Genomic DNA, 15,791 nt, shown 5'->3' with positions numbered 1-15,791 from the left:
AGTAAACAGATTGGACTAAGATCTGGGAGACCCAAGTTCGAATCCTACTTCTGTTATGGGGACTTGCTGGGTGACCTTGGATCAGTCACACACACTCAGCCTAAACTACCTTGCAGGGTTGTCGTGAGGAGAAAATGAGGACAGGACAGTGATGTGAGCTGCTGTGAGTCTCACTGAGGAGAAAGGCAGGGCATAAACAAAGTAAATAAATGTAGGAACATACACGAAAGTTGCAGGTAGAACCTGTTAAGTCAGCATTTCGACTCCTAAAACAAGCCCATTTAAAATAACTAACCCACATTTCTGCTTACTTGATTATGTGTAATTCAGTGTGGTTTACTTATTAGTAAACCTATTGTGAAGCCCATTGAAAGCAGTTGGGATAAAGTTCGTTCTGTCTCCTTCATTCCCTTACTTTCTATAGGAATTCTTCAATGGTAATATAAACCGAACTGGGGCTGTTGTCTAAATATGCGACGCACATCTGAGCTTCACATTCCACAAACAGAATGCTTTGAACACTCTCTTCATTACCTCGAATTAATTTTAACTGAAGCATGTCTACACAATACTTCTGATCACTTTTAAATGGAATGCGTCTACGCAAAGCATCAACACGCTTGTGTTTTGGAACACCCATGGGTGAAGGAAACCCTCTTTAGAACGACGTTGCATGCATTTTATGCTAAGCCAGTCGTGCACACCCTAATCTTCAGCAGAATTCTATTAATATCTCATGAGTATGAAAAATATCATGACATTTCCTTTTAATGGCTTCCTGTTGAGACATTCCAGGCCGCTTTAACATTTAGAAGAAACACACATGCAGTCTGACAGCCATAAAGCAAGGAAAGGGAATACAATTAACAACAATTGAAAAACATTCATTGTTGTTCATGTCGTCCAGAGTCTCCTCGGAGCAGCACTGGAGGAGGCATCAGTCTGAACGGAAAGTGCTTACGTGCAGTCGTTTATCAATGTCCACTCAGTATTTACTGGAGAAATCCCACATTCCTCTCAAGCTACAGCAGCACATAATCTCCCTGAAGGTTTTCCTCAGCTCTTGGCTCCGGAACGCATAGATCAGAGGGTCGATGATGGAATTGCACATGATCAGGATGAGGTACAGGTTGAAATGGGACATGAAACAGATGCAGTACGGATTCCGAGGGCACGAGATGTAGAAGAGCAGGTGGAGAAAGAGCGGCGCCCAACATACCACAAAGACGCCTATCAAGATGGTCAGCGTGATCGCCCCCTTCATGTTGGCCCCGCGGCGAATCGGGCCCGTCCTGGGGAGAATGGCGATCTTTTTAATATGCAACCGGGCCATCATGAACATGTGGACGTAGAGGGAGGCCATGAGGACCAGCATGGTGAAGAACATGCTGATGAGGCAGACGATGACCACGCTGCTGTCGGAATAAATGATGAACAGAACCCCCAAGACGGTGCACGCAGCCCAGATGCAGGTGATGATGACCCCCACCCGCCTCACCGTCATGATGTTATGGTACTGGAGAGCATAGAAGATCGTGAAGTATCTATCCACGGCGATGGAGAGCAGGCTACAGATGGAGGCCAGCAAGGAGCTGCAAATCACCGAGTCGATGATGTTGTTGATGCTCGTGGTGAAACCTCGCGCGTCGGCGTCCGCGTTGTCCAGCAGCACGATGAGAATGGTCTCCGAGCCGTTGGAGACGCTCACCAGCATGTCGGCGGCGGCCAAGCTGCAAATGAAAAAGTACATGGGGGAATGCAAGTTCTTGTTCTTGGCAACGGCAGCGATCACGAGGACGTTCTCTAGCAAGCTGACCAAGCCCAGAGTGATGAACACTTCGGGAGAGATGAAAAGTTGCTCGTAGCACCCTTCCAGGGCATCACCCTTCCCGACTGATCTGTTCGTGCCTCTGCCGGGTAGTCCATAGCTATGATTCCGGAAGGTCAGAGGCTGATGAACTCCATGGGGATATGTGATGTTCATGGTCCAAAGCGCTGGTCCAAAGCAGGTGGCGCTCTCCCGGCTTGCTGCTTGTTTAATCCGCCGACGCCTAACTTTTCACCCTTTGAAGGCTCTTTGAGGATTTCACCGGGTCGGCAGCTTTACAGTGAACCAGCAATGTGCAGTTCCGAACAGTAGCATGGGACAGAACATCAGAAAAACAGTCTCCACTGTGTGAGACGCTGTGTTCAGACATCACTGATAGCTTATCCAGTTCGATAGTCACCTGAGCCTATTTGATGATGTAGCTGCATGCTGTTCCTCTTTCAACGCCGCCCAGAGTTTCAAATGATGCAAGAACAACTTTCTTTGCTATTCTCTGCGAGAGTAAATCCACAAGGCGAAAATGCCCCAGCCCCTGCTTGCAGCATCATTTTAGACTATAAATGTATACTTACTCTCTCAGGCAGTGCCTGCTCGCTATTGATACTTATGCTGTGTTGGGGAGGAAAGGTAGTCAGAGGCATGCCCCGCCTCCAGTCTGATGATCAGCCAATAGGGAGGAAAAGGCCTGTGTGAGTGGCAGAAATGTTGAATGCATTTCGGAATTCTACACAGCTTGCTGGGGTGGCGGGGAAGCTTCAGACGCTGCAGAGTGTCCAAGAGCTAAACACGATACAGGCGGCATAGCAGCAGGCTGTATTTCCTTCGTCAGGTTTCTCTTCTCCAGAGATTTTGTGACGTTGTCAAGATCACTTGCTCTCCCTCAAAGCTGCTGGTTACATCATAGAAAAGAAACCCTTTAAGTATATAGATATTACGATCTGTCCCTTCCCCTCTTTTCTTTGTTCTTTGTTTCAGTGATGAATGCCAAGACCACACCGTGAGCGGTGCCGTGCTGAAGTAGCCGTTCCTCAAATTGCACCTGCCTCCTCTTGCTCACCGCTGTGTTCTCAAACAGGCAATTCCATTGCTCAGTTGTTTGCCTCGTAGCAAACTCAAGTGGGGGAAATCCCCAAAATGAAAGATAACAGAGACTCAAATTAGGGCTGAATGTCCCGAACCATGAAGTTATTCAACTATAAAGTTTAATACTTCAATCGACTGATCAACTTTAGAAGAGAAGAAGAAGAGTTTGGATTTATATCCCCCCCCCCTTTCTCTCCTGCAGGAGACTCAAAGGGGCTTGCAATCTCCTTGCCCTTCCCCCTTCACAACAGATTTCATATTGTCATTTGAATTTTAAAATGACAACATAAAACCTATTAAGCAAATCTGTTTATTGGGAACATCTTAACCTCAGTTCTTTCCCCCAAAACTAGAGATTAATGTTCAGCGGGCGTTTGCTAGCTATATTTGCTTCTCTGCAAATCAAAATAGGCATGGGGGGAGGGGGATTGTCCATTTTTTCCCTGTAACTTAATATACTCCCTTTTAATTCAATTTTTTTTATTGTACAGCTTTTTAAAACCCACCTTTTGACTTAAAAAGTAGCACCAGTGGCTTATAATGTTAAAAACAAAATTAAAAGTAGCATATTTGGTACAAACATTGATTCACCAGTTTTAGCAAGCACACAACAGATGCCACTGATATATAATAACTGCACAAAGCAAACTGAAATGGAAAAGAATAGGCTGAAGGGAAGAATATAGATTTTAGTTGCATAGATCTATTCATGAGGCTAAATGAAAATTGTTGAGCAAGTGAGAGCAACAGGCGTATCTGACGTGACTCTGGGAAAAGGAAGTCTTTTTTCATGAAAAAAGAAACTTTGATAAAGCCTTAAAAGAAATGGAACATCCTCAGGCTTTCAGTAGATGTAGATTAATGAGAGTCATGTCAGATGTGCCTGTTGCTCTCCCTTGCTCAACAATTTTCATTTAGCCTCATGAATAGATCTATGCAACTAAAACTGATTGCCATGCAAAGCCATCTACTTTGTTATTCATAATTGAATGCAATCACTGATGGGAACTCCATTCTGTCTCAATTATCCTTAGCCCCTCCCACAGTATCCTCTGGACAAAGATGATTTGCTATGCAGCACTGTGATGTCATTTAGTAAGATACCATATTTATTCAAATGCAAGACTTGTTTTTCCAGATACGTCACCAAAAAAGAAAAAAAAATTGAGGGGGTCATCTTACTTTGGCATATAAGTTACAGTTACGACCAATACTGAAAATCTTTTGGAGTACAATATTTGGGGAGGGGGTTGTTTTCCATGCAGGGTCTTCTTTTTGAGTAAATATGGTACGGGATCTCTGATCTGGATGGACTACTTGCACAACTAAAATGACAAAGAACCAGCAACTTGGGAACCAATGGGAACAAACGGCATACTTAAAATGTGAATAGTCACATGAAGTTTATTTCAGTCACACAGAAATTGCTTTTTAAAGTTCAATTCAATTGTTCAGTTCTATTGAAGTTTTTTCATATTTATTTAAGTATTCAAGTACAATCTACACAGATTTCATCCTTATTTATTTCTGGTAGATTTTTTAAATTACTAAATGATTTTCTGGTAGATTTTTTATTATTACTAAATGTGGCTGGAGGATTGGGCACTGAATGACATTTCTGTTTTTTAAGAGGACTAGTTTTTCTGTTCTGTGTGTGTGCATATATGCATGTGTGCGTGTGTGGGGGAAGCATGAATGTGTACATACATATTTATAAATATATATTCATAGACACACACATCTTTGATTCATGCCTGCCTGTAGTATTTTACAAATTATCAAGCCAAAAGATTCACAAACATGAACTTTTTGTGACTTCCTGTAAGCATGCACTTGGTCACATTGTGAGAAGACAAGGGCCACCGGAAAAGACATTAATTCTAGGAAGTGTTGAAGACAGCAGGAAAAGAGGAAGGCCCAACATTAATTGGACTGACTCTAAAAAGGAAGCCATGACCCTCAGTCTTTAAGATCTCAGCAAGGCTGTTAATGATAGGCTGTTTTGAAGGTTATTAATTCATAGGAGCACCAGAAATCAGAAGAGACTTGATAGCACATAACACACAGGCACGCAAGGACATGGATAAGGGGGGCAGGTTTCTCGGGTTCAAAACTCCCCATTGCATGTCTGAGGCTCCAACCCCTCCCCCCCATTTGTGGTTTTTTTGGTATTTTTTAGTGTTTTTTTGGTTTTTGGCCTGCAGGGGGCACAGTTTTTACGCGCTTTGAGAGACTCTCCTGCTGATACCACCCAAGTTTGGTGAGATTTGGTTCAGGGGGTCCAAAGTTATGGACTCCCAAAGGGGGTGTCCCATCCCCCATTGTTTCCAAGGGGAGTTAATAAAAGATGGGGGCTACAAAGTTGGGAGTCCATAACTTTGGACCCCTTGAACCAAACTTCACCAAACCTAAAAGGTGTCATCAGGAGAGTATCTTACTGATACCAACCAGGTTTTGTGAAGTTTGATCCAGGGGGTCCAAAACTATAGACACTCAAAAGGGGTGCCCCATCGTCCATTGTTTCCAATGGGAGTTAATAGAAGATGGGAGCTACACATTTGGGAGTCCATAAGTTTGGACCCTCTGCACCAAACCTAGAAGGTGTCATCAGGAGAGTCTCTTAATGATACCACCCAGGTTTTGTGAAGTTTGGTCCATGGGGTCCAAAGCTATGGACTCCCAAAGGGGGTGCCCCCATCCCCCATTGTTTCCAATGGGAGCTAATAGAAGGTGGGGGCTACACCTTTGAGGGTATATAACTTTGAACCCCCTGAACCAAACTTCACCAAACCTGGGTGGGATCATTAGGTGAATCTCCTAAAGATACTCTGAAAATTTAGTTCTGGAAGCTTAACAATTGCACCCCTGACTGCAGGCATACCCCAAATTTCCCCAGATTCTCCTGTTAAATCCACCCCCTTCGGCATGGATTTAAAGGGAGAATCTGAGGTCCCCAGTTTAAACATTGAAAATGATGCTGTTTCAGGGTGGGGCACCTGGTGGGCCACTGCGAGTAGCAGAGAGCTGGACTAGATGGACTCTGGTCTGATCCAGCTGGCTTGTTCTTATGTTCTTATGGATAGGCTCTTTCCACACATGCAGAATAATACACTTTCAATCCACTTTCACAACTGTTTGCAAGTGGATTTTGCTGTTCTGCACAGTTGCAAAGTGCATTGACAGTGGATTGAAAGTGCATTATTCTGCATGTGCGGAAGGGGCCATAATCCACCCCCAAACAGCATCACTTTCAATGTTGTTTTAACTGGGGACCCCAGATTCTCCCTTTAAGGTAGATTTAAAAGGAGAATTTGGGCTCTCTAGTTTAAACACCATTGAAAGTGATGCTGTTTGGGGGTGGATTCCAGCATCACAGCGGCAGCCCATGGGTCCCCCCCCCGCAAAACTCAGATTTTGCACGGGACTCCATTTTCCCTAGCTACGCCTATTCCCAGAGGGGAGGGCAGAAGGGGCTGCCAGCTTCTGGCTGGGAGCCCAGTTGGTGGGGGGCAGGGCAGGGCGGGGTGGGGCAGGGGAGTCTGCCATACCTAGCCTCGAAGAGCTGCTTTCATAAGCACTGAGGCCAGGGGTGGGGCTTGGGGAGGCATGGCCATACCCCCAGGGGCAGGAGGGGCGTAGTCCCACCCCCGAATCCCCCATAAAAAATCTATACCTACGTCCCGGCAGGCACGTACTATCATAACTTAAGGCCCTTTCACACATGCAGAGTAATGCACTTTCAATGCACTTTGCAGCTGGATTTTACTGTGCAAAATAGCAAAATGCACTTGGAAACAATTGCGAAAGTGGATTGAAAGTGCATTATCCTACAAGTGCGAAAGTGCCCTTACAGACAAAGAACCAAGTGCTGGGGAAAAAATGAAACTATTTTCATTTATAGGAAACAGCCAAGAAGAAATACTACCTCTATTGCTGTGAAGCTCATTGCTGTGAAGCTTACACTTTTATGTGTTTTGTTTAGAGTTATTTCCTTTTGATCGATATGTTTATCTGTTTTTTATTTTGACCAGTAACTGCCATATGTCCATCATCAGCCTTAGGAAACAAGATGTAACATACTGTTGCAGGTTTTCTAAGCTGTGTTGTTGTGGCCTGGTGTTTTTGCTCCTAATGTTTTGCCAGGAAAAAAACACACAAAAACAGGCAGCGCACAACAGACCACAAAATATGGAAATAAAATGCTGAGTCTCGGTATGGCGTCCAAAGATGTGCACTATGATTGCTTAAAAGCCAAAGCTTATTGTTTTGATTAGAATTACAAAAGCATACAGTTGTTTGTCCAAACACCAGAAATCCTCAACTGACTCATGAGATGGAAAGAGCAGTGCTGCTGGCAGCTACCTTAAAGTAACAGTCTCTAAGGTTGCCACTGCTCCATAAATTATTCAGCGGGCTTACAAAACAGAAAAGGCATTTATGCTGGGCCTGTTGCTCTGCTGATTTACAATTTGACTTACTGTGGATGCAAATAACATAAACAGAACTGTTGGCTCTTATCAATTGTCTTAAAGGCACACTACTCCAAAAGTCCCCATACAACAGAGGATATAAACTGCAAATAAAGTTCACACTCTATCACATTTGTCAGAATAGAGATCTTGTTGAGATATATACACAGATAGAGGTCTGGTTATCTTCCCTGTTCCTCCATGAGCCATTCTAAGAGGCAAAGCAAAATATAATTCATCTAACCATCTCCATTTAATCTAGTAATCTCTATTACATAATATTCTCCTAGCGTACCTCTGGGGTATATTAGTTCACCTACTTACTGGGCATACACGCTTAAGCACACTTACGACAATTCCTCCTTTCTTACAGCCTCCCGAAATGCAAGCTGCATGCCAAGTAATGAATAAAATCCAACAAAGGGCACTCTGCTTATCCAATTCGAGGAACAGAGAATGTTTACAGGTGGTACCGATTACACTGTGGGAATCTCACATCACTTAAAGGAAACATGCATAATCAGACTGAATGTTTAGTCCCTGTGGGGCCATGGGGTCAAATAAGTGAATAAATTTTACTTCCTGCCTTAACAAAATTTATAATTAAGCTTTCCGTGTTGAAGTACTCAAAGGACCACAAATCTCTTGTCATTATGAGTGCGACCTGCAACTGAGCAATAATGGCTGACTAGAGGAGCATCGGTTATTCACTTTTCACTGTTCAAATAAGAGGCTCAGCACATATAACTTGGGATGGATAAGTTCTTGACTGTCAGCATCACATTTCAATGGGTTCTTCAGTGGCTGTCAGACCCCTGAAAATCACTTGATTTATCTTTAATGTCTTGTGTTAAACGTGCACATGTGAACTCTCCTGATGGATCTGAGGCCATTTCTGCACGACTGCAAAACAGCGCCCTAGGGATGGTAAAAACACCCAGCCCTGGGGCACTGTTCACACAGCTGCCACTATGCAGCAGTGCCGTGCTTGCGCCCCCCCCAAACCGGCGTGAAAACACCTCTTTTGAAACTCGCTCCCTGAGCGAGTTTTTTTAAAGCGGCGTCTTCCCTCCAGTGCAGTGTGAAGTGCACCACCATGAGGGTGGTGTTCCTGTTCACCTACCTCTCCTTCCTGCGTAGCTGGAGAGGTAGGTGAACAGCTGGACAGCTGGAGAGATACGTCCATGCTGCCCTTTGACCCCCAGACCATGCGAACAGTCTTGTGCGTCCACCGGCATTAATTATGCCAGTAGACAGCCATTTCTGCCATGCAGAAATGGCCTGAGATGCTCAGTCTTCCGACTCATTCTGACAAACACATTTTATTGGGGGGGGGGGTTGTATCACCCCCTGACTGTACTTCAAAGTTTTGCAGCTGCCTTAAACAATCGGCAACAGAATGCTCTTAATGCGTTATTAATTAAGCTTTCAGATTTGAAATCAAGCTTGTGGCTTCACAGCTGTAAAGGTCCCGGAGACGGAATGGATCGTTGCGGAAACACAAAGCATTTGCAAGAGAGAGAATTTTATTCTGCTTCCAGCAGACTCCAGTTTCAGACACACAAGCATTCATTTGTGGAAGTGAAAGCTTAATTAACAACTCATTAAGAGTTTTCATGGCTGGGTGTAGATGGCACGTTTGCCAAAAAATGTGATGCGCAGCATGCTGACATACATCGAAAACACAAACGAGATTTTTACTCCCACAGCTGCTTTTTAAAATGCTAGGTCTTCACCCAAAGATGAAAAATATATGTATCCTATTCTTCAAATGTGAGAATTACCAGAATATGCATTTTGCTGCTCAGCCCACAGCAAATGCATCTCCCCCACCCCAAATATCATGACTAAAGCGCTTTCTGCACAGCAATTGTACAATGGGTTGCAGTCGGGATAAAGGAACCCTTTTTTCCTGTTTTTGCATCTGTGCAGGCAGTAATTGGAGCCCACGGAAATAATCCAGGTTGCTGTCGTGCCTTTGCACAGAGACACATCTATTTTTTTAATCACTTCCCACCCATGCGTATCCCCCCCTACAAATGAACCCCCACAGCCATACCGATGTCCTAAGATATGATCATCTGCACTTGCACAGCTATGTAGATGCAAGCCACAACATGTTTTTTTTAAAAAGAAAATGGAAAATGGAAGCAAATAAAGCATTTCCTGCCTGGCCGTACCCAGGATTTTTTGAAAAGGATCGCTTCTTTAGTGATTTTCAAGAAAAACACAGGGCAGACTCATTTGGGATCTGTGCAAAGCCCCCCCCCCCCGAATAAATAGGTTATAAAGAAGAAGAAGAAGAAGAAGAAGAAGAAGAAGAAGAAGAAGAAGAAGAAGAAGAAGAAGAAGAAGAAGAAGAAGAAGAAGAAGAAGAAGAAGAAGAAGAAGAAGGAGCAGGAGGAGGAGCAGGAGGAGGAGGAGGAGCAGGAGGAGGAGCAGGAGCAGCAGCAGCAGCAGCAGCAGCAGGACCAGGAGGAGGAGGACCAGGAGGAGCAGGAAAAAGAGGAGGAGGAGGAGTTGAATTTATATCCCCCTTTCTCTCTTGCAGGAGACTCAAGGGGTTTACAAACTCCTTACCCTTCCCCCCTCACAACAAACACTCTGTGAGGTAGGTGGGGCTGAGAGAGCTCAGAAGAACTGTGACTAGCTCAAGGTCACCCAGCTGGCATGTGTTGGAATGTACAGGCTAGTCTAAATTCCCCAGATAAGCCTCTACAGCTCAGGTGGCAGAGCGGGGAATCAAACTGGGGGAAACAAACCTGCTGTTAACCACTATGCCACTGCTGCTCCTACACCCTTTAACATCCTACACTCGTGTTTATTGGCCCATCTGGAAGGGGCCAAATACTTTTTTTTCAGTAAACAAAATAGGGTTTTTTAATGACTATGTCCCTTTGAAAGGCAAAGGAAAATGTAGCCAGGAGTGATCTTTGGCACAACTAAACTGCAAACTTGGTATGATGCTCAGAACTGTGGCATGAAGGGGAGGGGCTCCTACCTTTTCCCCATTTAGTTTTCCCAAGGTAAAAGAGCTCTAGGAAGGAGTTATTTCCCTCTTTTTTGCAGCTGTACTTGCACATGCAACTTTGAAGTCAGGCAGATTACTCCTCCCGGGGTTGTTTCAGCTGAGGAAAATAACCCAGGGTGAAGGCAGGAACCCCTTCTACCCCCTACACCATGTTTCCAAGCTGAATTGGGTTCCCATCTATTCTTAAAATGACATTTCTCGCAGCTGCTGTGTGGCTGTCGGAAAGTGAGTTTTTAAAATGTGTCACATCTAATTCGGTCCCAACCTCCTCTGGGTTCTATGGTTGCAATATTTATTTGGCAAATGCTGGGCTACAAGTTGCAGAGTTGCAACTGAGAGCATCATGCTTTTGTCTATGAAAATCACTGACAAATAGAAAGACACGTCCAACCTTCCTGTGGCTTATGCTCATTCCCTTGTGTGCCTCTTCTCTTTTCTGCTATAACAAGGATGAGTCCAGAGAGGAGGTGGGAGTAGATGACTTGCCATCAGGGAAGTAATAAGTTGGAAGAGCCTTCAGCAGATTTTTTTTTAATGTTGCTTGGACAGTGGTTTTAAAGAAACACAGCAGACACACATATTGCACCCTGGCAATCTAGCTGAATGGGTGCTGTCAAAGAAAGATGAGAATGGCAATTACCTAAGAAAGGGGGAAAAGACAGGTGCCTATTGTTAGATTAATGATGTTAATTTAAGATAGTTTAGAGTGTTCAAGCCAAAGTCGTTCATGAGTCTTCCAGAAGTTTTCTTCACTGACTAAGTAAAAGGGTGAATTTAGAGGTATTCTCGATCATCATGTTGTATGAATGCAAAAGATTGCTGAGTCTATGACTTTGATAGCAGAATAATTAACCTCCTGGACAGCCTTCCAGTGAAAGAAATGAAACTAGCCTACTGGCTATTGTGGATTTTCCAGGCTGCCCGATAAGTGGCAAACAACTAAGCATGATGGGAAAGTTCAAGATGACAATGTCAGGGCATGTATTTTTTTATTTCCTTTATACTCCACGTTTCTCCCTGGAGATGAGAGGACCCAAAGCAACTTGTGACAGTATTCTCGCTATCACCACAACAGTCCTGGGAGATAGGTTAGGTTGCAGTAAGCTTGCATGGTTGAGTTGTGTGCACTGTTCTCTGCACTCAAGTTACTGATACAAAGGATGCTGGCTATGCTTTGGGGAACTGGAGATGCAAGACTTACATTTCCAAGCTGCTCCTCTCCCCTTGCTGTGTCTCCGGGGGAGGATGGGAGGTTTGTATCTGCTTGTAGTTTATGTTAGAGCTTTGCTATGTAGGACCGCACAGGTTTATTGCAACACCTTTCCCAGGCTGGGTGTGTCTGGACCAGTGGTGGGATCCAAAAATGTTAGTAACAGGTTCCCATAGTGGTGGGATTCAAACAGTGGCGTAGCACCATTGGGGCTGGGTGGGGCACGACAGGGGCATGGCCGGGCATTCCAGGGGCGGGGCATTAATAATTCCTCTGTTACTGTAAAAAACTCTTACTGTAACAAAAAAGTTCCTAATTTCCTGGTATCTTTCTGCCCATAATTTAAACTCATTATAGCAAGTCCTATCGTCTACTGCCAACAGAAACAACTACTTCTCCTCCAATTGACTGCCTGTCAAATACTTAATACTTTCGGGGATAGGGCGGTATAAAAATCTAATAAATAAATAAATAAATAAAAATAAATACTTAATTTTGTTTCTAGAAATCAAAAGAAGGATGCTTTCCTTAAACAAGGAACTTTACCATATTTCTAAAACATGTTTTTAAAACAGCCCAATAGAGAGAATTATCCCGTTTTCTACCTTCGCTAACCAGCCACATAGGAAACAACAGGACTTTATGATTTTTGGACCTAATGGAATTTCTAACAGAAAAGCAGACCCAATTAGTATCCCCCTCTCGGCACACACAGATAATTAGTAACCCACTCTCGGGAACTGGTGAGAACCTGCTGGATCCCACCTCTGGTCTGGACTATTATCTAGAAGCAAGGCCCTGGGAGAGGAGCCGTTTAGGAAAGGTCGATGGACAGTAGAGGGGAAACTGCTCCCTAGTAACAGGGTGCAGAGAGGGAGAGCACAGCAACCCTTATTGGGATAGCTTGGTGGGAAAGCTTTAGTCTTGGCAATGAATTCCTGACATGTAACCCGATGAACTCTAATCAATAAAGTGATTTCAGTTCTATCTGAGCCTGTTTATTGGGAGGATCACGGAAGATGAGGACACCTAGCAGTAGCAGACCCGTTGATCCAGCAAGGTGGTCCTCTCAGGCCTCAGTTTCAGAGAGATGGGAGTTAACTGGGCCCGGCTATACTACAGGCAGGTTTTAGAAATCCAGAGACTGAGCTGTGTTCTGGCCAGGATCTTGCAAGGCAGTAGTTCTGTCAGAGCCCCTTTGTAGATCCACAGAGGGGTCACGCACAGGAAGTCTGGCACTTTGCCTCCATTGTGCTATCTCAGCCTGGCCTTCTGTTGCTTCTGTGCCTACAGAGTTGGAGCTGGTCCTGGTGTGCTATGGGCCCAGGCTGTGTCCCACCCAGTGGAGGTCCAGTCACTGTCTCAGAGGCTGATGACATGGGCTCTGGCAGTGGCCCCTGGCACTAATAGCCCATGGTCAGTGGGGCCTTTGTGGCACTGGGCCTTCTCTAACCCCCCTCAGTTATTCCCCTTGACTCCTCAGGAACTTCACCTGAAGACTCCAAATCTGAATCACTGGGCTTTTCAGAGGAGGTCATGACATCAGGTTTGTTACCCAGCTTAACAGTGTACGAACTTATTTTTATAGAGCAATGGGGAATTACTCGGCTTGGCAATGTGAGAGGCAGGCTGGGACTATGTGTACCAGAAACGGCTTGAAACGTATCCGCAGAGAATTCACAAAAGAAACCAAATTGTAGTTTAAATATGTTTATATAAGTTTTGGTTGCAAACAATCACACAGTGAGACGTTAAGGCACATACACACATTTCCTAAGTAAAAAATAGGGAGGAAAAGATAGGTGGGATGATAGAATGGGATTTGGGGAAGCAGGGGACTTATACGTTACCAAAGATCTGCAGATAAGTTCCAGAAGAAGGCAAGGATCTCTATGCCAGCATAGGGACCCAAGCGAAGGACAATATATCGTGTCTCACACCAACTTGACCAAGGGAGGTTCAGGTTAGAAATGAGCAATGAGCTTAAGGTGAGCAGGACTTTTATAGGGTGGGTCGCTAGTTTGGCGGGAAAGTGACCCTTTGCATTAGGTTTCGTTTCTTGCCTCTATGCTGGTTGCAGGGCTGAGCTAATTAGCAGCTCTATCTATTGATCTACTTCCCAGGACAATGGGGTCAATTGGTCCTAGATTACATCAGTAGCTCTGAAAGGCTTTATGCAGAGGTACTTCCTAAAGTCTCTGCCTTAAGTATTCAAATTTAGCTGAGGCTTGAGTGATTTAGGAAAGGGTCTTGTTGTTAGGGAGATTGTATCTGAGAGGTGGGGGGAAATGCAGGGAAGAAGCAATTGTTTGGGAAATGTTTTTTCAAAGGCACAGTATCAGGAGCTTCCAAAGAAACGGTTTAGTGAAATGTGGTGCTCAGGAGTTCTACAGACTCCATTATGCTAAAGTAGTATCCTGGCAGGGTGAGATAATCAAAGATGCATGTCCTTATTTTGAGACGTCCAGATAGTATTGCCTGGAGTAACTCATAGATTTGCACACAGATTATTTTGCCTTAGGCTTGCCCTCAGCTTGAACACTCTGCTATCCACCCATAAAAACATGGAAATGGGCATTATGCAGCACACAGTGCAAGGAGTAATATGAAAATCCAATATTTCATAAGGCAGGGTATGCAGGGCAGGGTTACAGGTTTCACAGCCAAAACATTTACCACTCTGGATCTCACAAGTCAGTGCTTGCGTGACTGAAGATGGAGACATGAGTTGCTACTTTTCTCCTCACAACAACTGTATGAAGTAGATTAGACTTTAAAAAAATGAACTGAATGACCTCAGGGAGCTTTGTGACTGAGTGAAGACACAAGGTCTTATTGGTCGGAGTCTAACCCCTGTTGGTAGAGCACCACCTTGATTCTTCTGTTCAGTCCTGTTTTTCTAAAAAAAAATTAAATCTGTGTTAAGAGAGATTTTCACAGACCAGCAAATACAATTAAAATATCTAGTAGGTAATGGCCACGGCAAGTAACATTCCTTTCCTCGTCCCCAGAGGTTTAACTGCCATGTACTTCATGAAATGGTTTCCTAGAGGAGAAGAAAGACAATCTTGGAATGCAAACAGGAACTTTATAGAAAACCTTGTCCAAAACCGAATGATGCCCCAGCCTTAATCGAGATGCCTGCAACACATACTATGATCTCGATGAGAGGTTGTTGATGCAGAAAGGCTGGTGGTGAAGGATTAATTAAACTATCAAGAGGAGAAGAGGGATAATAGCTCAGCCAAGAGTAAAGACTGTGGAGAGCATAATTATTAATTGAATTAGCAGAAAAATGTTTGATAAGCTTGTGCCTAGGTAAAAAAAAAAGAGGGACAGATATGCAATTCTCGTTGGGAAATGTTGAGTCGTGGGAAATCAAGACATAAGAGGGCTTTAGGCCAGTAATGTGAAATTATGCCAAGACTTCATCCTGTAAATTGGGGGACTGAGATGTACATTCAGTGGTGGAAACAAGCTGAATAGGTTTCATTCCAGACTCCTGAAGTGGGCAGTGCCTGTTGACCAGTGGCACCCTGGAGTGGAAGTGCTCCCTTCCCTACATGTTGATCAGCAGGAAGACCATGATGTTACCTGTGTTTTGAAATCCTGTTTGTATCACAGCTGCCTGCAGTATTTGGTCACTTGGAAACGTTTCCCTGTAGGGGAGAATGAGTGGGTTGATGCTTCTGATGCTCTGGTTTGGTGTTGGAGTTCCGCAGAGGTGGGATCCAGCAGGTTCTCACCAGTTCCCGAGAATGGGTTACTAATTATTTGTGTGTGCCGAGAGGGGGATACTAATTGGGTCTGCTTTTCCGTTAGAAATTCCATTAGGTCCAAAAACCATAAAGTCCTGTTGTTTCCTATGTGGCTGGTTAGCGAAGGTAGAAAACGGGATCATTCTCCCCGTTGGGCTGTTTTAAAAACATGTTTTAGAAATATGGTAAAGTTCCTTGTTTAAGGAAAGTATCCTTCTTTTGATTTCTAGAAACAAAACTAAGTATTTGAAAGTATTAAGTATTTGACAGGCAGTCAATTAGAGGAGAAGTAGTTGTTTCTGTTGGCAGTAGACGATAGGACTTGCTATAATGAGTTTAAATTATGGACAGAAAGATACCAGCTGGAAATTAGGAACTTTTTTTTTACAGTAAGAGTTTTTTACAGTAACAG

The 15,791-nt window shown here is 44.1% G+C and overlaps 1 protein-coding gene across 1 annotated transcript; it reads right to left on the bottom strand.

Annotated features, from left to right (window-relative positions):
• Nucleotides 1–762: 762 nt before the first annotated feature.
• MC4R (melanocortin 4 receptor) lies at nucleotides 763–2,377 on the bottom strand. Its single transcript, XM_048508040.1, has one exon. The coding sequence runs from the start codon at nucleotides 1,982–1,984 to the stop codon at nucleotides 986–988; it is 999 nt and encodes a 332-aa protein (XP_048363997.1). The 5' UTR covers nucleotides 1,985–2,377; the 3' UTR covers nucleotides 763–985.
• Nucleotides 2,378–15,791: the final 13,414 nt, after the last annotated feature.

The sequence above is a fragment of the Sphaerodactylus townsendi genome, linkage group LG09 (assembly GCF_021028975.2).
Source record: "Sphaerodactylus townsendi isolate TG3544 linkage group LG09, MPM_Stown_v2.3, whole genome shotgun sequence".
NCBI classification, from domain to species: domain Eukaryota; kingdom Metazoa; phylum Chordata; class Lepidosauria; order Squamata; family Sphaerodactylidae; genus Sphaerodactylus; species Sphaerodactylus townsendi.
Note: the sequence above shows the minus strand (reverse complement) of the source record. Positions and strands in the feature narration are given on the sequence as shown.